Genomic DNA, 24,960 nt, shown 5'->3' on the forward strand with positions numbered 1-24,960 from the left:
AGAGCTCGGAGCTGGGGGTCCCTGAGCAGCTCCATGATGGGGAGAAGTCCCACAGGTGCTCGGAGTGTGGGAAGAGCTTCAGGTGGAGCTCTGACCTGATCAGGCACCAGAGGACCCACACTGGGGAGAGGCCCTATGAGTGTGGGGAGTGTGGGAAGAGCTTCAGCCGGAGCTCTGACCTGATCGTGCACCAGAGGACCCACACTGGGGAGAGGCCCTACGAGTGTGGGGAGTGTGGGAAGAGCTTCAGCCGTAGATCCCACCTGATCATGCACCAGAGGATCCACACTGGGGAGAAACCCTACGAGTGTGGGGAGTGTGGGAAGAGCTTCAGCCGGAGCTCCAGCCTGATCAAGCACCAGGGGATCCACACTGGGGAGAGGCCCTACGAGTGTTCCGAGTGTGGGAAGAGGTTTCAGACCAGCTCCTGTCTCCTCCTGCACTATCCGGTTCACAAAGAGGAGAGGCCCTTCTGCTGCCCCGACTGCGGGAAGGGATTCAGGAAGAACTCCAACCTCACCACGCACCGGCGCATCCACACTGGGGAGAGGCCCTACGAGTGTGGGGAGTGTGGGAAGAGCTTCAGCCACAGCTCCAGCCTGATCAAGCACCAGAGGATCCACACTGGGGAGAGGCCCTATGAGTGTTCCAAGTGTGGGAAGAGGTTTCAGACCATCTCCGATCTCCTCAAGCACTATCGAGTTCACACAGAGGAGAGGCCCTTCTGCTGCCCCGTCTGCGGGAAGGGATTCAGGGAAAACTCCACCCTCATCCGTCATCGCCGCATCCACACCGGGGAGAGGCCCTACGAGTGTCCCCGGTGTGGGAAGAGATTCTCACATAGCTCTAACTTGACCAAACACTAACGGAGGCACCAGTAAGGGAAGCCCTGTGAGTGCCCCAAGTGCGAGAAGAGCTAAACTCTATCCCCCACTGGAGAACCCACATTGGGCACAGCTCTGGTGACCCACATTCCCTGTCATCCATGTTGGGTACACACCTAGTTGCTTCTGCCTTAGTGTTGACCTTTATTTTTTTCTCTTCTTAATCTCTCTGCACTCCAAAAGCCAAGAGGGATCGATCTTTCACCTCAAAAGCACTCACATCCTACTGAAAACAGATGAATTTTAACCCACAGAGGCTCAATCCCACCTCAAATTGCATGTTCTCACCACAAAAAGCCTTAATCCCATGCCAAACTCACTCAAATCCACAGCTGCCAGGGTGAGATGGGTTTGGGAGGAGACTGGGAGAAGTGGGATCCCAATTTTGAACGGTGGGATGGGGATTGTGTGGGGCTGGGTGGCTGGGATGTATTTGATAGCAAATAAAACTTTCAGACTTAGTGATTTCTTTGCCGTTCATCTCCAGTCCGTGGCAGTTCTGTTTTTCAGGGCACCACCTTCTCAGCTGATTGTGTTTGTGTCCTCCTTTCCCTCCCACCTCTCTTTGCCTGCTCTGTTTCTCTCTCCGTGTCTCCCTTGAGCCAGGGACCTCCAAAGACCCTCCCCCAATTTAATTTCCTCAGGGACCACCAAAGATCATCCCTTGATTTAATTGAATCCTCCTCTAATTTAATTGCCCACTCTGCCCCCAATGACCCACCCCTGATTTTTTAATTATTTTATTTCCCAATCATTATTTTATTTCTTAGTTCAGGAGCTGAAGTTATGGAGGCCAGCAGTGAAATGTCTCTGTAGGATTTTGCTCCACTTGGCTTTCAGCCCCTTCTCAAGAGCTTTGCCTTCAAGGGCAAAGGGAATGTCTTTTCCTGGCTGGGAGCTGAAATTCCAGACCTCTGGAATGTGTGCAGGGCCATATAGACTGGGATCAACCAGAGATTGGGATCAAATATGCACTGAGATCCTGTGGTGTAGGATCAACTAAGGACTGGGATAAATTAGGGACTGGGGCCCTACAGACTGGAATGAACTGAACTGGGATCAAATACGGACAAGGATCAAATATGGACTGGGATCCTATGGACTGGTATCAACAAGGGACTCGGATAAAATAGGGACTGGGATCCTACAGACTGGGATCAAATTGGGACTGAGATCATATGGACTTGGATCAACTAGAGACCTGGATCAACTACGGACTGTGTTCAAATAGAGACTGGGATCAGATGTGGATTGGGATCCTATGGACTGGGATCAAATATAGACTGGGATAAAATTGGGACTGGGGTCAGATATGGACTGTGATCATATGGACTGGGATCAAATATAGACTGGGATAAAAAGCACCGATGCACTAATGAGGGGCAGGAGAAGGGAGGCTCCCGGGCTTCCCGCAGAGCCAAAGGCACGGAAGGCGCAGGGCCGGGAAAGCCGTGGCGGGAGGTGCGGAGAAGTTTGTTTGTGTGGGCAGCTCAATCCCGCCTCGGGCCCGGGCCCGTCCCGGGGCTGTTGCTCATCTCCGGCTTTGCCCTCACGCAGCGCGGGGGGCCCTGAGAGCGCGGGGCGAGTCTGGGCCGTGCGCAGAGCCCGCCCCCAGCTCGCTGCCATTGGCCGCTGGTGCCGTCAGTCGCGGTTGCGGCGCGCTGATTGGTGGGAGCGGGGCGCAGCACGGCCCCGGCGGCGGGCTGAGGGCGGCCGTGGGCGGGCAGCGGCGCCATTGGCGCCGGGAGCGTCTGTGCGGGCCCGGGAGCGGCGGCAGCGGCCGGAGCGCGGTGAGGCGGCGTCGGCGGAGCTCGGAGGCGGCCCCGGCGCAGGTGGGAGCCGCGCTGGGTTCTGCGGGGGCTCGGGGCTGGCTGCGGGCGGAGGGGGCGGCAGGGGGCTGCGGCGGGTCGGTGGTGCCGTGTCCGGCCCGTGCCGGCCCCGGGCTGAGGGCGCGGCGGGAGCGGCTGCCCGCGGTCTCCTTCCCGCCGGGGCCTGGGCAGGAGCCGCTGCCGGAGCAGCGCTGGCTCGGCCCGGCTGCTGTGGGTAGGACCGAGGGGGCTGCCCCGCGGCCGGGAGTGTGCGGGGAAATTCCCGTCGCCGGAGGTTTCTGTGGCCGGAGGAGAGCGAGGAGTCCTGTAAAAGTGACTTTATTGCCGAGCAGGGGGAGAGGCCGTGGGGCATTTGCCGTGCGCTCTCTGCCATGGTTGTAGTCCGCAGCCTTCTTTCCATCCTCATTTTCCCGGCCGCATCTCCCTCTGCCTTTGCCCACGGGCTGAGGTCCTTGGAAGGTTCAGACTTCCCGATGCGCCTGCTGCCTGTCCTCGTTAATATGCACCCTCCTTTTGTATACCAGCCGATATTCATGGCTCTGTTAAGTCTTTGTTCTCCTGGAAGTTCGGGAATTTAGCGGGACTTTGACAAATTGTGTGGCTCAATTTGTGAAATTTATTGGAACTGATGGTTTCCCCCGTTACTTCCTTATCTACAGGTCCCTGGCCCTATCTCCAGTCAGATTCACTCCTCAACTCTGTTTTGTTCTTCCCGGGTCCTCTTTGGTTTTGGGATTATTCTCGGTGCCCTCATTCCCTGTCCTTTTGTGGCCGTTTGTGGATCAGGAGGCCTGGCTGCCACCTGCATCCTCTGGCTCAGCTGCTGGATGAGCTGCACTGCCAAGGTGTGGAGCATGGTAAAAAGATGAGAGTTGCTGCAGCACAGAAGAGGAGAAGCAGCATTTGTTTAACCCCTGGTCTGCCGGGAAGCCACGAAAGCGTGTCCCATTCCCATCCTTTTAATGTTTGGACCAATACATAAACTGCTCTCCTTTTTCCTTTGTTATCTTTTTCAGCACTTTTCCTTTGTCGTCTCTTTGCCAACAGCAGTTTGAGCCATTTAGTTTTCCACAAACTCCTGTTTTTTCTGCTCACAGATAATCTGATCTCATCCCCTGGTGAAATGTTGTGTTCCTCTTTCAGTGGATTGGTCAGCAGGAAGGTCAGGAGCTGGAGCTGTCTGGATAGTTCTTCTTTTGAGGACAGCTTTTAATCTAATGATGCCATTGAAATGATAAATGGGTTCTCTGCCTCCTGATATGAATTGGTTTGGGTTCCCAGGGACTGGTCCATGGTGTTGTAGGATTTGTTCTGGTGGCCCTTCATCTTTTCCCCATTTCTGGGTGCTCCCTCAAGCTGGGGCTGCATCAATATACCACATTTTTCTAAATACATCATCAAATACTTGAATTCCAACTGATTTCCCCGAACTTGTTCTAGCAAAAGCCCCAGTGCTCTGATACACCCTGTACAGCACAGACAGTGGCAGCAGATGTTGGAGTGGACCGAGGGATGATCTCCCCCTTATTTTAGTGAAGTTTTCACAACATTCTCCATTTGCTGTTTCCCTTTGCAGCCTCAGCCATTTCTGTTTCAGAGTCAGATCCTCACCATGGGCTCTGTCTTCAGCCGTGCAGATTCCATCTGTGCAAGCAGGCAGAGCTTGGGGTGAGGGGCAGAGGGAATCAGCCAATTCCTGCCCCAGGCAAGAAGAGTCAGGTACATTGTCCCCGCTCTGCCCCATCAGTGTTAATTTGCATTTCTAAAGCTCCTCCTCGAGTGCCTGGAATGCAGCTTCTCTTCCAGAGCAGCCTTCAGCAGCCTCAAATGTGCCCCCCTAAAACCTGCTGCTTTTTTTTCCCCCTTCAAATCCTCTGTTTAATGTTTATGAGTTAAAAGGGCACCTTTAAATCTCTTCTAGTTTTGCAAAATGCAGCCTAAAGGTGAATGTCAAAAAACCCTGACCAAAATTTTGGCATTGCTAAAAGCGAAACAAAAACACACAAAAAAGTTCCAAGGCCATTAATTTTTTTCTCGTTCTTCTCAGAGTAAAAACCCATTCTCACATCCCTGACCAAACCTAACAAGCGACATAGAAGTAGGATTATTTTAAAAAATATTCTCATGCTATATACTCTGCACTGAAGCTGCAGGAAAAAGAAAAACTCCACCAATATGTTTAGTGTTAGAGTAAAGGCATTTCTTTATTCTGGCCAGGATGTGCAACAGAAATCATTCCATCTCCACGTAGCCCAAGTGTGCAGAGAAAATCGTTCCATGACACATGGGTTTTGCTCGATTTTTCCCTAATTTAATACAGTCTAAAGCAATCTAAATCCACTGGTTTAATGTTCTGTAGTTTCAAGTTGTGCAGATTTCTTTGCTTCAGCTGTTAATGAGGTGGGAAGTGCTGATTTCCTTCTCAGCCTTTTGCAGACCAGGTGTCTGCAGCCCTGGCAGTGTCTGGGGTAGGTGTTGGTTGCTGTTTGCTGCTGGGGTTGATGTTTTGCTGCTGGGCGTTATCTTTGTGGGTATCTTTTGGGCCATTCCCAGTGTGTTGAGATGTTAAACTCATCTCCACTGAGTGGTGTAACATCCCTTAACAAAACCTTTAACATTTCTTTCCCCAGGGCCAAGGCAAAGCAAGCCAGAGTAGAGAAATGAAAGGTTAACAATGTTAAAGTCTATGAGCTGGTGTATTTTGCATCAATGCCATGGCAGGCAGGGCAGTGTGTGAGTGTAAGTGAGAGCCAGAGTGGAATTGTCCCGTGCTCTTGCCCAGCAGCTGTGGCAGGGCAGGCCCAGAGAGCGCTGAAGCTGCAGCAGTGGCAGCAAGGGCTGTCCCCGGTGCTGGAGCTGCCAAAGGAGGGTGGCCAGGCCGAGGATTTCAGCAGAGGATGTGTGGGCCGATGTCCTGCTGGGATGGTGGCAACAGCAAAGTGCCAAGGCAGGCTCTGTGCCAGCCCAGCTTCCTGGGGGGGAGATTGCACCAGAGACAGGATTCTGGCCACAGACTGCTTTAACTGTGCATCCCTTATCTCCACCCTGCACTAGGTGGAGAATTCCCAGGGTAAGGAATTCCCGAGATCAATTCCAAGGGGAAATGATTGAATATCTGCCCTGGGTCTGGCTCTTCTTCTTGCCCAAGCCAATGGCAAAAGCCGTACCCATGGCATCTTGGTTTCTATCCCCAGCTTCCAAAGGTGTTTCTTTCTTTCCCCTTTCATTCTTTGTACCCAGCCTGAGCTCTGGGGGTGCCAGGGGTTCTGGAGGTCCCATTGTATTCCTAAAGCTGCCATAACCCCCTGGAGGATCTTTCCTGGAAAATGAGTTCTCCTGTCTGAGTCTATGGCTTCCACAATCCCTTTTATAGTAATTATTTCTTTCAGTGGCTGCTGAGCAATCAGAATTGCTTTTGCCCCCCTGTTAGGTGAGATGGTGTCACCAGAAGATGTTGAAGCCTTCCTGCTCAGGGCATGTCACTTCCAGGCTCTTACAAGCACACACAGCTGTGCCGGTTGAGCTGACCATGCGGGGTAACCTGGGCTTTGTCTGATTCCCTTTCCTCAATAACAGCGTGTCTTGGAACTCTTTTCCCTTCTGCTGCCCTTGAAGAGCCATCCACAAAGACATTTTCTGCCTCAGGCCAGGCAATGTGTCCTGAATCTCCCCCAGGCTGGGTCTGGAGCTGTGTCACTTGAATGCAGTGCTGGGTTTCTTCCCAGCCCCTCTGGGGGCTGTTCAAACAGGAGGCTGGGTTAAACCCTTCCCCTGTCCTCAGTTCTGAATCCTCCTGTGCCACTGAACAAGTTTCACACTGTAATAACTGAGCACTGCTCATCCATTGCGAGGCTCTTTTGGTTATCAGAGCTTGAACTTGATGGCAGACTGGAACAGTTGGAGATCCTGTTGTCATCAGGTTTTGGGCCTCGTTTCTCATTGAAGCTGTGGCTGCACAATTCTGCAGACAATGAGGCCACTGTGGCCACTGGGTGAAACATTTGGGCCCAAGAATTCCTTTTGTATGGCCCTGTTGAACATTCACCTACAATTCCAATTTCTTTTCTGAGTCTGGAAGAGCCACAGCTGAGGCATCAATATTTTTGGTTGTTCATTTTCTCAGGTTTTGCTCTCTTTCTCCTGTCCATACCACAGCATGGAGGCTGTCTGGGGTTACAAAGTCCTACAATGTTCTGGCTGGAACAGAGAATCCTCAATCCAGACTGTGTAATTCCCTAATAATTCTCAGAATTGTCTCTGCTCCTTTTTGGTCCTGGATATCGTTACTTCTGAGACTGCCCACACCTTCTCTTGGTCATTCAACCACGTAACTTCAGTCTAAATATGTCCCAAATATTTAACGTTTTTCTCCACCATTTGCACTTTTTCCCTTAATACTCAAAAGTTGTTTTTTATCTAGAAAATTCAGCCATTTCACAGAGGGTTTGTCTTCCACTTGTTCTTGTGCTCCTCATTGGAGCCATCAGATTCCCTGACTGGCAGGATAGGAGTGCTGCAGGGAGACATCCCTGGCTCCAAAAGCCCTGCCTTTAGCAGGGACTCCATACCAGGCTGTGAGCCCTTCCTTCCCTCCCCTGGAACAGGGTGTTGCTTTTAGACACCACTTGTCCTGGTTGCTTCCAAGTAATTTGGAGAGGCTCCACATCAAATTTTCCCTCTGGGGCTGCCCACACCTCTGGGTTCCCTTCAGCATAGGCCTTGCCAGACATTTGACACAAAGGTACAGCAGCAATAGCCTCTGTATCACCTTTTACAATATTACAATGCCACCATCAAATTCCTTCCTAGTTAATAACAATCACAGTAGGAAGAAAAGAAATCGGTTTATTTCAAACCTATCCTCCACAGCTCCTAAGAGTGACTGAACAAATGATACCAGCTCAGCTTTCCCATTTATTCCCTTAATAATGAAAACATTCCTTTACAATTTTCCCCCCTTAGGTGTAAGATTCAGAGAGGATGGAGAGGCCCCTGTGTCCATCAGGAGAGGCCTCCTCTGGATGCAGAGCCAGCCTGGATGTTCTCCAGGGCTGCAGTGTGGTGGGTCCCCTGTGGGATGGGAGCTCAGAGAGCCCTGACAATCCATGTCCATGCAGGGGTGGACTCGCTCCTCCTGAGGGTGCTGCTGTCTGTGCTTGCAGTGTCCTTGTGGGCTGCAGCTGGAGCCCTGACTCCTTCCCAGGGGCTGTTTGGGTGGGCTCTGCCCTGGCCAGGAGGGCAATGCCTCTGCCAGGTGCTTGTGGCTGACGCCGTCCCCTGGGTGCTGGGGCCCCCTTGGGCCCTGGGGTTGGTCCCTCAGGGGCTGTGGGAACTCTGCCATGGCCTTTGCCTTCAGCTTGGCCTTTTGCTCATCCCTCCTTGCCTTCAGCTGCTGTGCCTTTGTGCCCAAGTGCTGCAGGGCCTTCTTGTGCCACTCCTGCAGCCCCGGTCACTGCCTGTGGGTGCTCATCCTCAGAGCTGCTGAGCTTTCTGCAAAATCTTTCCTTTCTGCAGGGACCCAAGCCAAATACTTCACAGAAAATCCTGATCCATCCATGTGCACTCTGCATTTCCAGATGTTGCTTTGTTTTGCTCCTTGTGCTCAGGGTCCCCTGCACAGCCCGTGTGGCAGAGCCGGTGCCTGTCCTGCCGCAGTGTCCAAAGGCGGCCCCCCCGGCGGGCAGGGCCGGCAGCTCCCCGGGGCCGGGCAGCGGCCGGGGCGTCCCGCAGCCTCCTGGGGGCCGGGGGCCACTGCCGGCCCTGCCCGGGGCTGGTGGGGTCAGGCAGCGCCCGGCGCTGAGCCCCGGCTGCCCCACAGCCCCGGCCCGGCCCCGCAGCTCCCCACAGGCCCCCAGCCCTGCTCCCGGTCCCGCACCTCTGCACCTGCTGCTGCCGCTGCCCACCACAGAGAAACCCCTGACATCCTGACCTCCTGCTTTTCCTCTCCTGGAAACTGGGAATTCAAAGTATCAGCTGGCAAATTGTCAGGATAAGACCCTGCTGAAAAACATCCCAGTCCTGAGTATTTTTCTGTTCCTCCTCTTTGCCATCATCCTTTTTCTTACCACACACATTCCTCCTGCTGCTTCTTGCCTGAACCATATTGCTGCACACTCCCCTTCACCCGATCCCTTCCCAGCACACCAACACCATCCATCCCCTGTTGTCCAAATCCCTTCTCCCCTTCCCTTATCGTCCCCCCTGGGTGTCCATGTCCTTAATTACCTCTGGAGGAATGTGCAATCTACCTCAGCATTAACCCATGGGACCCTTCAGAGACATTTTGGGATCATCATCCCTTTGGCCAGGACCCCTCCCTGGCTTTCCCTTTTCTTCCCTCCATGGGTGCCCTGCCATGTTCACTCCCCGAAGATCCCAGGGCACTCACTGATGAGATTTTCAGTGCTCTCTCCCTGCTGACTCTTCACAGACCCCCCTGATGTGTCACTCGTCTGTCTCCTGGTCACTCCCGGGTCCCCAATCAATCCCCGGTGCCGCCGCCAGCCAAGGGAGCCGATCACCCAAAGTGGGTGAGGCACCTTCAGCTGCACTCCCTGCCCCAGGGTGTGCGGGAAAATTGACATCACCAGAGGATTCTGTCCACAAAGCAGACAGAGGAGTCCTGTGAAACTAATTTCATTCCTAAAAATGGGAGAGGCCATGGGACATTCCCCATGGGATCTCTCCAATTGCTGGAGGACACAGCCTCCATTTCATCCTAATTCTCCTGGCCACATCTCCCTCTGCTTTCCCCATTGGCTGAAGTACTTGAGAGCTACAGACTTCCCAATCCACCTACTACATACTCCCTTAATATGCTCCCTACTTTTATATAGCAAACGATATTCATGGCTCTGTTAAGTCTTTGTTGTTCTTCTGGAAGTTCATGAATAGAGCAGGACCTTGGCTGAGCAGCAGTCTGTGTCATTAACTGATAACATTTTCTGAAACCGATTCCTTCTCCTGTCACTCCCTTGTGTACAGCTCCCTGGCCCTCTGAGCCTTCCCCAACTGGACTCCCCCCCTCGGCCCCGTCGCCCCCGCGAGGGGAATTTGGGGAGGTGGGAGTGGGGCAGCGCCAAGGCCGGGCCCCCCCGCGCTGTCCTGGCGGGAGCGGCTGCAGTGGGGACCGAGTGCGGGCGGGAGCGGCCGAGAGCCCAGCGCTGCCCCAGCCCGACCTGCCCCAGCTCCATCCCTGCCCCTCGGCTGGGATGCTGTGGGTCTGGGGGGAAGAGGGAGCCGGCAGTGGGTGCTGGGCCTGGGGGCAGGAGGAGAAGGGAAGGAGAAGCGGGCTTGAGGAACAGAATGGTCAAACGATGCAGGTGGTGGGAGAGGGTGGGATTGTGTAGGAGAAGGAGGAATAGCAGGAGGAAGAGGAGTGTGAGGAAGAGTAGGGACACAGGAGGAGGAGGAGGAACAGAAAGAGGAAGCAGCAGAAGGTTCCACCCCTCCCTGTATCTGCAGCCTCCCCCCAGCCCCAGTAGCGCTGCTCCCCCCACATGCAGCAGGTGACTGTGGAGGGGGATCCAGGATTTTCACGGGGTGAATCTTGGTGTTTCTGAGTTTCCTCTAGCTAAATGTTGGTGCTTTGGTTTTATGTGGCAGCTGAATCTTTATGTTTTGCAGGAGGCTTTTGCTGACTTGTGATGTTTGGGGAGTTTTTGATCTGTATCTTGAAGTTTGTGGGATTTTTGGGCTAAATCTTGGTGTTTTGGAGGTTCTTACAGACATAAGATTCCGAATGACTTCCTGAGGTGAACTGGAGCAAGGAGGAACCTCCAGTCCAAGATGCTCTCCTCTTGTTTTTTTCCCCAAACCAGGATTTTTCATTCCCTGGGTGTGGCTGGATGGAGGAGGAGGAAAAGCCCCGGAGATGCTGCAGGAGGAGGAGCTGCAAACCCAGCCCAGGGAGCTGCGGGGAGGAAAGAGCCCCCCTGAGCCAGGAAGGCGGGCGGAGATCCAGCCAGAGCTCGGAGATGGTGGAGAAGCCTCATGGCAGGGAGAAGCCCCACAAGTGCTTGGAATGTGGGAAGGGTTTCAGCTGCAGCTCCCACCTGATCCGGCACCAGAGGATCCACACTGGGGAGAGGCCCTACGAGTGTGGGGAATGTGGGAAGAGCTTCAGACAGAGGTCTCACCTGATTGAGCACCAGGTGATCCACACTGGGGAAGGGCCTTACAAATGTTTGGAATGTGGGAAGAGCTTCTGGCGGAGCTCAGGCCTGAGAACACACCAGCGCATCCACACTGGGGAGAGGCCCTACGAGTGTCCCCAGACTGGGAAGAGGTTTCAGACCAGCTCCCATCTCCTCAGACATGAGCGGATTCACACAGAGGAGAGGCCCTTCCGCTGCCCCGACTGCGGGAAGGGCTTCAAGCACAACTCCCACCTCACCGAGCACCGGCGCATCCACACCGAGGAGAGGCCCTACGAGTGTGGGAAGTGTGGGAAGAGCTTCTCACAGAGCTCTCACTTGACCCAGCACCAACGGAGGCACCACTAAGGGAAGCCCTGTGAGTGCCCCGAGTGAGGGAAGAGCTTGGAGTGAGGGAAGAGAGTGAGGGAAGAGCTTGGAGTGAGGGAAGAGAGTGAGGGAAGAGCTTGGTGCGCTGCTCCAGCTCCATCCCCCATGGGAGGATCCGGGCTGGATGATCCCCAGTGACCCCCGTTGGGCAGAGCCCTGGTGCCCCCGTATGGGGAATAAAACAGAGAGTAAAGCAATGGAGCTGATAAAGGGGCCCAATATCTGAGGCCTGACTGAGCAGAAACTGTGGGAGACACAGACACAGTTGAAGTCTCCCTGGGCAAGAAGTGACCGAGCAACATGGTGTGAGACTTTGTGATAAAATAATGTTACCAGGTGATGTCATGTCATGAAGAATGTGTAACCAATGGGAAATTGTTACCAAAAACAGAGCCCTATATAAGCACCCTACAAGTAAATCCCTGTATAAAAACCTGGTACACACAATAAAATTGGCTTTGGTCTAAACTCGGATGTCCCCGTCTCTCCATGGTGGATAACCCTGTTGTGGTTGATCCCCGTTAAGTGGAAGGAAGGTGTTGGAGGGATTTCTTTCCCTTCTCCTTGTGCTGCCATGGTTTGGTTGGTAATAAATTCCCTCCCTGTGCCCGGGCTGGGTCTGTTGTCCCCGTGCCGCTGCTCGGGGCGGGATCTCTCCCGTTCCTTCTCTGCACTCCCGGGCCTCTCCTCAGCCAATGAGAGAATGCGGTGGACAAGAGTCAGCCAATCAGAGAGAGCGGCGCTGATGACTCACCAGTTGCCGGGCAGACCCGCAGCAGGCAGTGTTCCCCACCCGGACCCCGCCCTCCCTGCCCAGTGCCGGCCCCGCCGTGGGGTCCCCCCAAGTCCCCCCCCACTGCCCCGCACAAACTGGGCTGGGTTTTGTCGGAACCCAAAATGTCCCTCAGACATTTTTAGAGGTTCCAGGCCTTGGTCAGAAGCATTTTAGACCCTGGCAGACAGTTGAAAACAGCTGTGATTTTGAGTTTGAACCATGGAATGAATTACCAACTTTGAGGGTGGAACAAGCAGTCACAGAGGGTTAGATGGTATAGTAAAAGTAGTAACAAATTAGAGGGTAAAATTTTTTAGTATTGTACAGGGGGGTTTTAATACCTGTACAGGGGTGTCTTACTTTGTACAGGGGGGTCAGGAGTTCTAAGATGGAGGAAAGTGGGCCTGATCCTGTTCTTCCTCCTTCTTCTTCCTTACCTCCATGTTCTTGGTGATGTTGGCATTCACAGATTGGTTTAGAGTAGAAAAGCACATTGTAACATAGATAGTAGGTATTGGGGAAAATCTATAAACACATAGTACGTAATATATCATATAAAAGATAGCAACAGCCCCCTGGGCGGGGGGAGAGACGACGGAGACATCGGACAGTGAGGGTGTCAGGAGAGTGTGTGCCTCTGCCTGGGCCGCAGACCAAAGCAGCCGCAGCAGGCGAGGACAATCTTTTAGATAGCTAGCAATAAACTACCTTGAGAGCGAACAACAAGAGGCTGCGGAGTTTGTCTTTGGAAGCACGGGTTGGAGGAGAGACTTTACCACCATACGAGAGCCCCGAATCAATCCCAGGGTTCTCACACTTGGCGTCCCTGGATGGGCATCAACAAGAAGAAACATCAAAACAGCCTCCAACCTTCAGCGGCAGAAAAGAAAAACAAAAAAGGAAAACAGCAGAGTGCACAAACTCTCCACAAGTTCCAAGAAGAGAGGGAATGAGAAGCTTAAGATAAGAACCTGACCTTCACCAAGACAACTCGTCTCGGGGACTTTCCAGGGAGGAGACGACCCAGAAGCGCGCCTGGGATCTCTCACCTGTGACCTGCTGGACAGTGAACAGTGCCATCTCCGGATCGACCTCGGGCTGACTCAGATTTTGGTGAGAAAGGTCAAAATTAAGAACATGGGGGGGGAATTCTCCCAAGAGGAAGCTCAGACAGTATCTGTCCCACGGGAATTCTCCCGGGAGGAAATTCAAATAGTATCTGCTTTACAAGGCATCATCTCTGCCCATCCGGTAGAGATCACTCAAAAAGAATTGAAAATGTTGTTATTGTGGGTGAGGTGTAATTTCCCACCCTCGGATTTAAATTTGTTGTTTAAGCCAAATTTTTGGCAGGAAGTTAATAAGCAATTATATTATCGAACTATAAAGAAAGATAAGCTTGCTGCAGAACTACTACCTTCAGCGAGAACAGTTTTAGAGTCACTCGCACAATGCAGCAGCTCAAGTCAGGCAGCCACGGCTCCTGGGGAAAAACAGGGGGGGGGACAGTCCAGCCAGCAGCTCGGGACAGGTCCTTCCACCACAGACATAGTAGAGGATACCCCTTCACGTCCCGTATCCCCAAGTTCCCACTGCTCCTCAGTGTCCCGAGAGTCCCCAGGCTCCTCCGACGTGGAGACTCCCCAGATGGAGGCAAGCAAGCCAGGCGCGGCCCCCGAATCCGCGGTGGGGGGGGCGCCGGCAGCAGCCCAGTGGGTGAGAGTGCGTACGTGAGTGTTGAGCAGAGGGAGGAGGGAGAGGAAAGTGCTCTCGCATCTGCGCAGGCTGGGAGTTCAAAACAGCCGCGCAGAAAGCGAAAGCGAGGGGACGGGCGGGGGCGGGACGGACAGGGGCGAAAGCGGGGGGTGCAAGTGCGGCGGTGGGACGCTCTGAGCATCCGGTGACGCGTTCGATGTCGAGAATCCATGAGGCCGCCGAGGCGGCCGCCCGGATGGCGCGGGAGAGCGGCTCCCTGACCGCGGCAGATGCATTTGCCGAGGGAGCGGCAGGGGGACAGCGGGAGGCGTCCCTCGCTGCAGCTCAGGCGGCGGGCATGCGCGGGAAGGTTGAGCGGGACCCGGAAGCCACGGGGGGAGGGGATTTTTCGCATCTGGAACGCGCGGCACGGGCGCGGGCGGGGCGGAGCCGGCACACGCGGGCTGTGGGTGCTGGCACAGAGCCAGGAGAGGGGCAAAGCGAGGCGGAAACATCAGGGCCAGAATGGGATCAAGAAGGTAGTTACGTCAGTCTCGGGGAGGACGACAGTGGCTCTGAATCAGAGGCAGTGCGGGGTGGAGCTAGGCGAAAGCACAGCCGGGGTCGGAGCAGAGGCGTCCACACCCCCGTGATGACGCAGGAAGAGTCGGGGCGTGGCCAGGATGTAAACATTCCTCAGGGCACGGTTCCGTTGCAGTTCCCATGGCAACAGTCAGCCCAAGCCCACAGCCAACCCCTGTCAGCTTCAGACATGGTCAGAATAGAACAGTTGCTACAAGAGTCAGTTTCACAGAGTGCAGGGATTGCAAACGTGAATCAGTTATGGGGAGAAATGCTCAAACATTTATCAGGAATTACCACGGGGTTTGCAAATGTGAATCAGTTGTCAGAAGAGATGCTCAAATATTTATCAGAAGTGCAAATTGAAGAGCCAAGTGCAGTCCCGACCTCAGTTGGTCAGGCGGCAGCGCCATCTAGTGGCGGAACCACATCATTGCAGCAGATTTTACAGGACCCAGTCAGACAAGGCAAGGTATCACACAGTAGTGGGACTTTGACAATTCAAGACTTTTTTCCAGTTTCTTATAAGAAAAAATCTAGGATGAGAAGAGCTGCATCTGCACGACAGCAGGAATCTCCGCTGACTCCAGAAGAGTGTGGGACTCAGGACACTTCTGCTGAGGCTCAACAACAGGATGACACGATTCGCATCACTGCCTCGGAGGGTGTCCCAGCTTGGACAATTCCAAAATCAAGGTCTGCCAAAATTTCGGGGCAGGGAGAATCAATTTCAGTATCAAAAAGAGTTGTTGAATTTCTTTTACGATATTTAAGCATAGCCTTGGAGTCGCAGCCAGAGCTGTTGGTTCATCTTCCAAAAATTTTCCAAATAATGCAGGGCAGTCATGTGTTCTCCTCCACAGCAGGTGCTCCACTTTTCTCCGGAGGCACCCAGCCTTCATCTTCACAGATGCCGCAGACGCCGTTGGTATCGGTGAGTGCTGCTGCATCAAAGCTGCAGTCACCTCAGATGACTCCACTCTACAGGCAAGTACCCACAGAATTTCCAGCTTTGCCAGATGCGAAAGTGGACTGGCAGGACATTCGGGCAGAATTGGAGAAGGAGAAAGGTTTATTGCAGGGCTCGGGAAACATAGTGATGCCAGTGAACGATGATGCTCAGGGCCAAAACCCGAGATGGGAACGCCTGGATCGTGGAGCAATCAAAGATTTAGCTAAGGCCATTCGGGACAACGGGTTGTCCTCACCATATTTCAAACAGATGTTGAAAAGCATTTTTGGCATGTATGATTTAACACCATATGATCTTAAATATCTCGCAACATCAGTTCTTACAGACACCCAAGCTCTCATTTGGCAGAAGGCGTGGCGGAGATCCCTGGAGGAGCTGAGAGCCAGATACCAAGGCGGGCCAAACGCGAACCTCACCATGGTGCAGCTTGCCGGTGATCCTCCTGAGGACGATCCAACTCAGCAGGCGGTGAGACTCCCACGACACGTGCTCAGCGACATCAAAGAGGCGGCACGGAGAGCAATTCTTCAGATTGCTCCGGCGGGGGTCCAGGACAACATCTACACCGAGATCAAGCAGGGTTCTTCAGAGCCATTTTCCTCGTTCGTGGATTGTCTTTCTCAGGCAGTGGAGTGGCAGGTGACCGAGGAGGGGGCAAAACCACATCTGACCAAAAGCCTCGCGTTCTCCAATGCCAACCCAGAGTGCAGGCGAATCATCAGCATGATGCCACACAGGCCACCTTGGCGGACATGATCGAGGCGTGCAGCAAGGTGGGAACACCACAACATGTTGCTTCCATCATGGAGGAACACTTGGGGGATCGAATTGAAAAGCGTGTTAAGGAAGTTCTTGCAAATTATGCAAAGGGCAACACCGGTGCAGAGAGACGGTGCTTTGGGTGTGGGGCACAAGGACATTTTAAAAGGAACTGCCCACAACTTGCAAAGCCCAACAAGCCACCAGACCTCTGTCCTCGATGCAGGAGAGGGAGACATCTCGCGAGTGAGTGCCACTCACAGACAGACGTGGATGGAAATCCTCTTCCGGTTCCGGGAAACGGGAAAAAGAGCGCGAATCGACGCCAGCGGGCACCGACACAAATTCTGGCGGTGACACAGAATCAGCAGGAGCAATCCTTGGGGAACAACAAACAGAATCCTTCAGTAGAGCAATCTCCAAAATCCCCAGCGACCCAGACTTGGTACCACCCGGATTCCAACGCGTCCTGGCAACCTCCAAATTGACGTGTTTTTTGGACAATAGCCATGCAGTGATACCCACAGGTGTCACAGGGACTTCTTGGAAAAGGCAGGATTTTTTAATAATGGCCAGAGACAGAAGCAGCATTCTTGGACTTGTTGTTTACCCATCTTTGATTTCAGCAAACCGTAATGAGGAGCTGATGGTCACAGCAAAAGCCTTGCGACCACCTTTGACAATTCCACAAAATACACCAATTGCTCGAGCCATGGCTTTGCCATCTCACCCAGAAAGGCAAGTCATGCCAGTGTTCAACACACGGGACTCTTTTTCTGGTGATCAAGCAGAAGTGCATGCATCTTGGGTGAAACATGTGAGCCGAGATCGGCCTGTTGTTACTTGTCAGTTGACTTGTAACGAAAAGACAATTACTATCACAGGAATGCTTGACACAGGAGCAGATGCTACAGTTATTTCATACATTTTTTGGCCCCGGGAATGGGACTTGGTTGCACCTTTGGGCTCTCTCTCAGGCATAGGAGGAAGTTCCCTATGCATGCAGAGTGAAAATGCAATCGTTGTCAGAGGCCCGGGAGGGAAAACAGCAGTCATCCGTCCTTTCATCGTGCAAAAGCCCATCACAGTGTGGGGAAGGGACCTTTTGGCACAATGGGGACTGAAATTAGAATTGGATTTTTGACAGGGGTCACTGTGGCACTCGCCACTCTGAAGCTGACCTGGAAAACAAATGATCCTGTTTGGGTGGATCAGTGGCCCCTTGAGCGAAAGAAATTGAGTGCCTTGAAAAAGCTGGTCCAGGAACAGCTGCAGAAGGGACACATCAAACCCACAGACAGCCCATGGAATTCTCCAGTGTTCGTCATTCACAAGAAAACTTCAGGGTCTTGGAGACTGCTTCATGATCTCAGGAAAATCAACGAGGTCATCGAGGACATGGGACCACTTCAGCTTGGACTCCCATCTCTCTCAATGATCCCGAGAGACTGGTCGCTTGTGATCATCGATCTCAAGGACTGTTTTTTCAGCATTCCACTTCATCCAGATGATGCTCCACGCTTTGCATTTTCTGTACCAAGCATCAACAGAGAAGAACCTCTGCAAAGGTACCATTGGACAGTTCTTCCGCAAGGTCTCAAAAATTCTCCAACCATTTGTCAGTGGTACGTGGCCCAAGCATTGCATCCAGCACGAGAGAAGCATCCAAAACCAAAAATTATTCATTATATGGACGATTTGCTCATTGCAGCACCGACAAAAAAGGAGGTGCAAGAGGTTCGTGACTGTGTGATTGCACAGGTGCAAAAGGCAGGACTGGAAATCAGTGCACCAAAAATACAAGAAATTGCACCTTGGAAATATCTGGGCTGGAAAATCTCGAAGCAAACAATAAGACCACAAAAGCTGGAGATCAACACAAAGGTCACCAATCTGCAGGATTTACAGCAGCTTTTGGGGGAGATCAACTGGATGAGACCAATCCTGGGAATCACCAATGATGACATCTCGTCACTGCTCGATCTTTTGAGAGGGGACAACAACATCAAATCTCCCAGAACTCTGACACCTGAAGCAAGAAAAGATCTTGAGAAGATCACAGACATGATTCAACAGAGACAAGCACATCGCTTTGTGGAATCATTGCCTTTTCATTTAGCAGTGTTGGGGGAGACAGCACAGTTATATGGGTTGATTTTTCAATGGGATTTGTCTCAAATGGACCCTCTTTTGTTAATAGAGTGGGTTTTTTTAGCTTACAGGCCCTCAAAAACAATTCTTACAGATTTAGAAATGATAGCACAAATTATTATTAAGGCGAGAACCAGATTGCTGGTGATGTCAGGCAGGGATTTCTCAGTCATTCATGTACCTTTAAAGAAAGTATATTTTGAGTGGGCGATACAGAAATCACAGGATCTTGCAATTGCTTTGTTAGGGTATCCAGGGATTTGTACAGTTAATTTTCCGGCGCACAGGATGTTAAATGCAAAAGTGAGTTTCAGGGAAAAGCCAAAAATAAGCCAGGAATCAGTGGAAGGGATGACAATATTCACTGATGGTTCAGGGAAAACTCACAAATCAGTGGTCACATGGCAAAATCCAAAAACAGGGGAATGGGAATCAGACATAAAAATAGTACAGGGTTCACCACAAATTGTGGAATTGGCAGCAGTGGTCAGGGTTTTTCAATTGTTTCAGGAACCTCTCAATCTGATCACAGATTCAGCATATGTTGCAAATGTGGTCAAACGATTAGAGGGATCACTTTTGAAACACACTGACAATGAAATTTTATATTCATATTTGTTATGCATGAGGACAATTCTAGAAAATAGAGAGCACAAATATTTTGTTGCACACATCAGGGCACATTCCTCACTCCCAGGGTTCCTAGCAGAAGGGAATGCTCACGCAGATAGGCTCACAATGACCATATCACAGACATTGCCAGATATTTTTGAGCAGGCAAAATTGAGCCATGCATTTTTCCATCAAAATGCACAGGCGCTGATGGAGTCCTTCCGCCTTTCTAAAAGTCAGGCGAGGGAAATCATCAGTGCTTGCCCAGATTGTCAGCTTGTGCAGCCTCCTGCATCCACAGGAGCTGTCAATCCAAGGGGATTGCAGAGTCTTCAGCTGTGGCAAGCTGATGTCACAAAATACCCATCTTTTGGGAAGCTCAAAAATATCCATGTTTCAGTTGACACATTTTCAGGAGCAATTTTCGCATCACTACATACAGGGGAAACTGCAGAACATGCCTGCAGACATTTTTTGCAAGCATTTGCATCACTCGGGGTGCCACAAGAAATAAAAACAGATAATGGTCCAACTTACACAGGTAAGGTGCTTGACAAATTTCTGAAAAAATGGGGAGTCAAACACATTTTTGGTATTCCTTATTCTCCCTCAGGTCAAGCAATCATTGAAAGAACACATCACACCCTGAAATCCCTCTTGGATAAACAGAAAAGAGGGGAAGCAGGCGCAACACCACACATGCGGTTGAACAAAGCTCTGTATGTATTGAATTTTTTAAATGGTTCTTTCTCAGAACCCACTCCACCAATTGTTAGGCACTTCACAAACAGCACACAAGCAAAGCTAAGGGAAAATCCTTTAGTTTTGATCAGAAATCCAGAATCGGGACAAATTGAAGGTCCATTTACATTAATAACTTGGGGCAAGGGTTTCGCTTGTGTTTCCACAGAGCGAGGACCGAAGTGGGTGTCGGCGAGGCACGTGAAACCTTATCGGGTGCAGACGCCAGTGGACGTGGACCCGAGGAACAGAGAGGGAAGCACGCAGACGAAGGCAGAAGACGACGACGCAGACGTCACATCAGACAACGACTGATCACCCAGAGACTTGGGGGGTTTTCTTTTCCTGGGAAATCAAGTGTTGTTTGGGTGTTGCTGCATTGCAGGGTCTCTCACAGAGGGTGGGGGCATGGACATGGGATCCAGGCAGATAGTGTTCATGTGCTTCATTCTCTTGCCTATTGCCTTGGGCAATTGGACAGACTTTCCCGTGAAACAACCAAAGGAAAATGTGTGGGAAACTTTGGCAAAGGCAGCGGGTCTAGACAGCATTTGTCTGACTCATTCAAAGCCAGGAAAACCATTTTCAACATGTTTAGTAAGTGTGCCAGTGAAGGAATGGCCAATTCCAAAAAGCATCCCTCCAGAGATTCTGAAAACTTTTTCAGATCCTGTGGAAGGATGGCAAGTTTGGACACAGTACCTTCCTGTGGCTCACTTGGAACCTCCAGAATTGGACATTTTTGGATCAACAAAAATGAAATGGTGCATTGAATTTAGTTCATCAGGAGTGGCAAAGACAGATAATCATACAATAGATGTCACTCCCAATCAGCCTTTTTATAAAAATGCATCATCTTGGTGCAATCACACAAAAATAACAAGCAAACCATCCCTTCAACACCCAGCCACTTTACCGAAGGGAATGTTTTTCATTTGCGGGGACAGAATTTGGCCTGCTATCCCTGCAAAAATCAAGGGCGGTCCATGCAGCATCGGGGAACTCTCATTGTTAACACCTGATTTGAAAACTTTGCAAAAGCAGACACACAGGGAAAAAAGATCCCTTGAACGATATAGTCCAAATTGTGATGATGATGTTTCTACCTGGAACAAGGCTCAGAGAATTGCAATAGCAATTTTCTCACCCCAAACAGCATCAGGGGTGGCCTTGACACAATTGGATCATATAGCGTGTTGGTTGAGGAAACACAGTCGTGCCATTTCGTTTGCACTGAGTGACATGTTAACAGATATCAGCGGTGCAAGGCAAGCAGTGCTTCAAAACAGGGCGGCAATTGATTATTTGTTGCTGACACATGGGCACGGATGTGAGGAATTTGAGGGGATGTGCTGCATGAACTTGTCCGATCATTCAAAATCTATTCATGAAAATATAAAACAAATCCAGAATAGTATTAGCAAATTGAACAGAGTTACAGGGTCCTGGTGGGATAGTTTGTTTAATCTTTTTGATATCTAACCATTGTGGAAAGAACTTTCGAAAATAGCATTTTATATTCCTATAGGGCTTGTAGTTCTTCTGCTTGTTCTACCATGCATTTTCGTGTGTATTCGAAAGACCTTGAACAGCATGGTAAAGCAGGTGTTTCTGGTTCAAACAGAGAGGGGAGATGTCGGAACCCAAAATGTCCCTCAGACATTTTTAGAGGTTCCAGGCCTTGGTCAGAAGCATTTTAGACCCTGGCAAGCAGCTGAAAACAGCTGTGATTTTAAGTTTGAACCATGGAATGAATTACCAACTTTGAGGGTGGAACAAGCAGTCACAGAATGTTAGATGGTATAGTAAAAGTAGTCACAAATTAGAGGGTAAAATTTTTTAGTGTTGTACAGGGGGGTTTTAGTACCTGTACAGGGGGGTTTTCACTTTGTACAGGGGGTCAGGAGTTCTAAGATGGAGGAAAGTGGTCCTTATCTTATTCTTCCTCCTTCTTCTTCCTTACCTCCATGTTCTTGGTGATGTTGGCATTCACAGATTGGTTTAGAGTAGAAAAGCACATTGTAACATAGATAGTAGGTATTGGGGAAAATCTATAAACACATAGTACGTAATATATCATATAAAAGATAGTAGCAGCTTTGGGCGGGGAGAGAGACGACGAAGACACCGGACAGTGAGGGTGTCAGGAGAGTGTGTACCTCTGCCTGGGCCGCAGACCAAAGCAGCCGCAGCGGGCGAGGACAATCTTTTAGATAGCTAGCAATAAACTACCTTGAGACCGGACAACAAGAGGCTGTGGAGTTTTTCTTTGGAAGCACGGGTTGGAGGAGAGACTTTACCACCACACGAGAGCCCCAAATCAATCCCGGGGTTCTCACACCGGGTTTTGCTCTACCGTCTTGCGCATGCGCGCTGCCATCGCCGCGGTGACAGGAGAGTCCAGCTCTCCGTCCAGCCGCCGGCCTGGCCAGCGCCGCTGCTGCGAACTGGGAGCTATTCCCCGGCACCTGCCGGACGGTGCTTTCGCACTCTCACGAATTCTCATCATGGAACGCATCACCGGGCGCTCCGGGCGCCTGACCGCCACACCCGCGCTCCCGCTGCCTCCTGCGTCCGCGTGGTTCCCACTGCCCCCCCCCCTCGCCTGCACCGCGGGCTGTTTTGAACTCCCCACCTGCACAGCTGCGAGAGTTCTCTCCTCTCTCTCACTTTTCCCTCCGCTCTGCACTCACGCCTGCACCCTCCCCGCAGGAGCCGCCGGCGCCGCTGCCCCCCCACCGTGGGTTCGGACTCGGGCAATGGCCAGTCCCTTCCTCCACCGAGGGCTGCGTCTGTGCCTGGCTTGTCTCACTGTCTGGGGATTTTCTGCAGCTGAGGAGCTTAGAAATTGAGATTTGAGAGAGTCTTGAGGAACAGTGTGAACCCGGAGACACAGGACATGATGAGACACCTTTCCCCCCGATCTTCTTCGGGAGGCAATCCTGTTTCCCCTGGTGAGGAAAATTGCCCCAAGCTGCTGGCTGGGCCATCTTCCTCCTTGTGCTCCCATAGGAGCCTTAGCTGTTTAGTCTAAAATGCCACGTTGTGAAAGTGACTGTTATTGTCCTTGCTGAAGGCAAAAGTTTTCATCTCATTTGAGGCTGTCTCTACCAGATGGGTAGAAGTCTTGCCCTGTAGGGCTGAAAAAAAATTTTTGTCTGTCCTTGGGAGCATCCCTTCCCCATGTTCTTAATTTCAACCATTCTCTGCCAAAAGCTGAGTCAGCACGAAGTCAGTCCGCAGGTCACAGGCGAGAAATCCCAGGCGCGCTTCTGGTTTTCCTCCTCCTGGCTGTCCTCCAGACAAGCTGTCTTGGTGAAGGTCAGGTTCTTATCTTGAGCTTTCCGCTCCCTCTCTTCTTGGAATTTGCCGAGAGCCTTTGTGTTCTGTTCTTCTTCCTTTCTTTATTTTTTTGTTTTTCTCTGCTGATGAAGGTTGGAGGTTGTTTGGTGTTTCTTCTTGTTCTTCTTGCTGAAGCCCGCGCAGGGACACCATTTGTCGGAATCTGTGGGTATTGGTGATTCCAAGATTGTAGAAAGTCTCTGTCTTTCTGCCCCGTTGCCAAAGAAGAAGCCATAGTTCGTCTGTGCTGTTTTCAAGGTTGTTTATTTTTGCTTATCTATAACAAGTTCTGCTGCCCTGCCGCAGGTCTGTCCTGCAGGGCAGTGTGCGGGGCTCTGCCCCTCAGTGGGATGGTACAAACACCATATACCAGAAACCACGTGTACTATATCTACAACAATGTGCCAATATCTATCATCCACGCCGAACAGTGTGTCCCCAGCCTAAACCAACAGAAAAATGCCAACATCACCAAGAACATGGAGGTAAGGAAGAAGAAGGAGGAAGAACAGGATCAGGCCCACTTTCCTCCATCTTAGAACTCCTGACCCCCCTGTACAAAGTAAAACCCCCCCTGTACAGGTGTTAAAACCTCCCTGTACAATACTAAAAAATTTTACCCTCTAATTTGTGACTACTTTTACTATACCATCTAACTTTCTGTGACTGCTTATTCCATCTTCAAAGTTGGTAATTCATTCCATGGTTCAAACTCAAGATCACAGCTGTTTTCAGCTGCTTGTCAGGGTCTAAAATGCTTCTGACCAAGGCCTGGAACCTCTGAAAATGTCTGAAGGACATTTTGAGTTCCGACAAGGGATCTCTGCAGCCCTATTGTTATATGTTATGGAATTATTTGTGATTATGTAAAATATACATTAACAAGTTGTGCTTGTACAAAAAGGTTCTTAAAGGTTTAAAAGACCACAAGCTGCAGCCAGGGAAAGATTGCAAAACCACAGATTGCAGGAGAAAGAAAATCCTAGTTTACAAACAAAAATTTCGACCATACCCACCGGAATTGCGCACAAAAATTCGGGAATTTCGCCCAGACCTGCCCGAATCCCGGCGGGGGTGGGTCCCGGCCCCTCGCAGCCCTCACCTGCCACCCAGGTGAGCTGGTGCGGCCAGGCCGAGGTGTTGGTGTGCCGCTGCGGGAAGGCGTTCTTGCACCGCAGCGCGCGAGCGGCGCCTGAACCTGCACCTGGGCCTGCGGCCTTCACCTACGCACAGCGCCGCAAGCGCTTTGGGATCAAACAGCACCTGAGGAGCACATGGAAACCCACACCGGGATGCGGCCCTGCACCTGCAGCACCTGCGAGTGCACCTTCATGTGGAGGGACGGCTTGGTCAGGCACCGGGGCACCTGTGCGGGGACAGCTGGCACACCTGAGTGACACCTGAGTGACACCTGGGCACACCTGAGTGACACCTGAGCGACACCTGAGTGACACCTGAGCGACACCTGAGTGACACCTGGGCACACCTGAGTTACACCCGAGTGACACCTGGGTGTGGAATTGTGTTATTATATGTCTTACTATGTATAAGTTCATTCCATGTACCCCCCCCCCACGCTCTGTAGCGACCCCCCGGGTTTTCCCATCTCCCCCCGCAGTTTGCCTACCCGGGAAAGTGCCAAGTCACTGTGTTTACATCTCTCAGACCATCTGTCAGTCACGGGTGGGGTTGGCAGACGCCCTGGGACCCTCCACCTGTCCATCCCCCATTGGATGTGCCCCTGCACCCCACTGCCCTCAGATTCCCCGTGGCGTTACCCCATTGGCTGCCCCGGGTTTCCCCTGTTCGGTACTTAACCTGCGGGCTGGGGACGCCCCGGGCTTTTCTCTCGCCCGGCCACTGCGTGCTGCTGCCGCCCCGCTCCCCCGCCGCGGCTTTTCTCTCTGCCGGCCCCCGCGTGCTGCTGCTGCCGCTGCCGCCGCTCCAGACGACCCTGCTGCGGCTGCTTCGCTCCGCGACCGCTGCCGCCGCTCCCGCCACGGTACCCGCGTGAGTCGGCCACCGCGCCGCAGCCCCGCGCGCCGCCTCCCCTGGCTCGCGGCCACCTCCGGAGCACGCCGCCCCGCCCCTG

The 24,960-nt window shown here is 52.0% G+C and overlaps 2 protein-coding genes across 2 annotated transcripts in view; one reads left to right on the plus strand and one right to left on the minus strand.

The window, feature by feature from the left end:
- LOC140680256 (uncharacterized) overlaps positions 1-24,960 on the minus strand; it is a 1,118,524-nt gene that overhangs the window by 771,931 nt on the left and 321,633 nt on the right. The window lies entirely within an intron of this gene.
- Positions 1-24,960, plus strand: part of LOC140680875 (uncharacterized) — a 490,116-nt gene that overhangs the window by 195,465 nt on the left and 269,691 nt on the right. The window contains exon 5 of the mRNA XM_072919759.1: positions 56-701. Within this exon, the coding sequence (XP_072775860.1) occupies positions 56-701 (646 nt within the window). The remainder of the gene's footprint in view (positions 1-55; positions 702-24,960) is intronic.

This window comes from Taeniopygia guttata, chromosome 30 (genome assembly GCF_048771995.1).
Source record: "Taeniopygia guttata chromosome 30, bTaeGut7.mat, whole genome shotgun sequence".
Taxonomy (NCBI): domain Eukaryota; kingdom Metazoa; phylum Chordata; class Aves; order Passeriformes; family Estrildidae; genus Taeniopygia; species Taeniopygia guttata.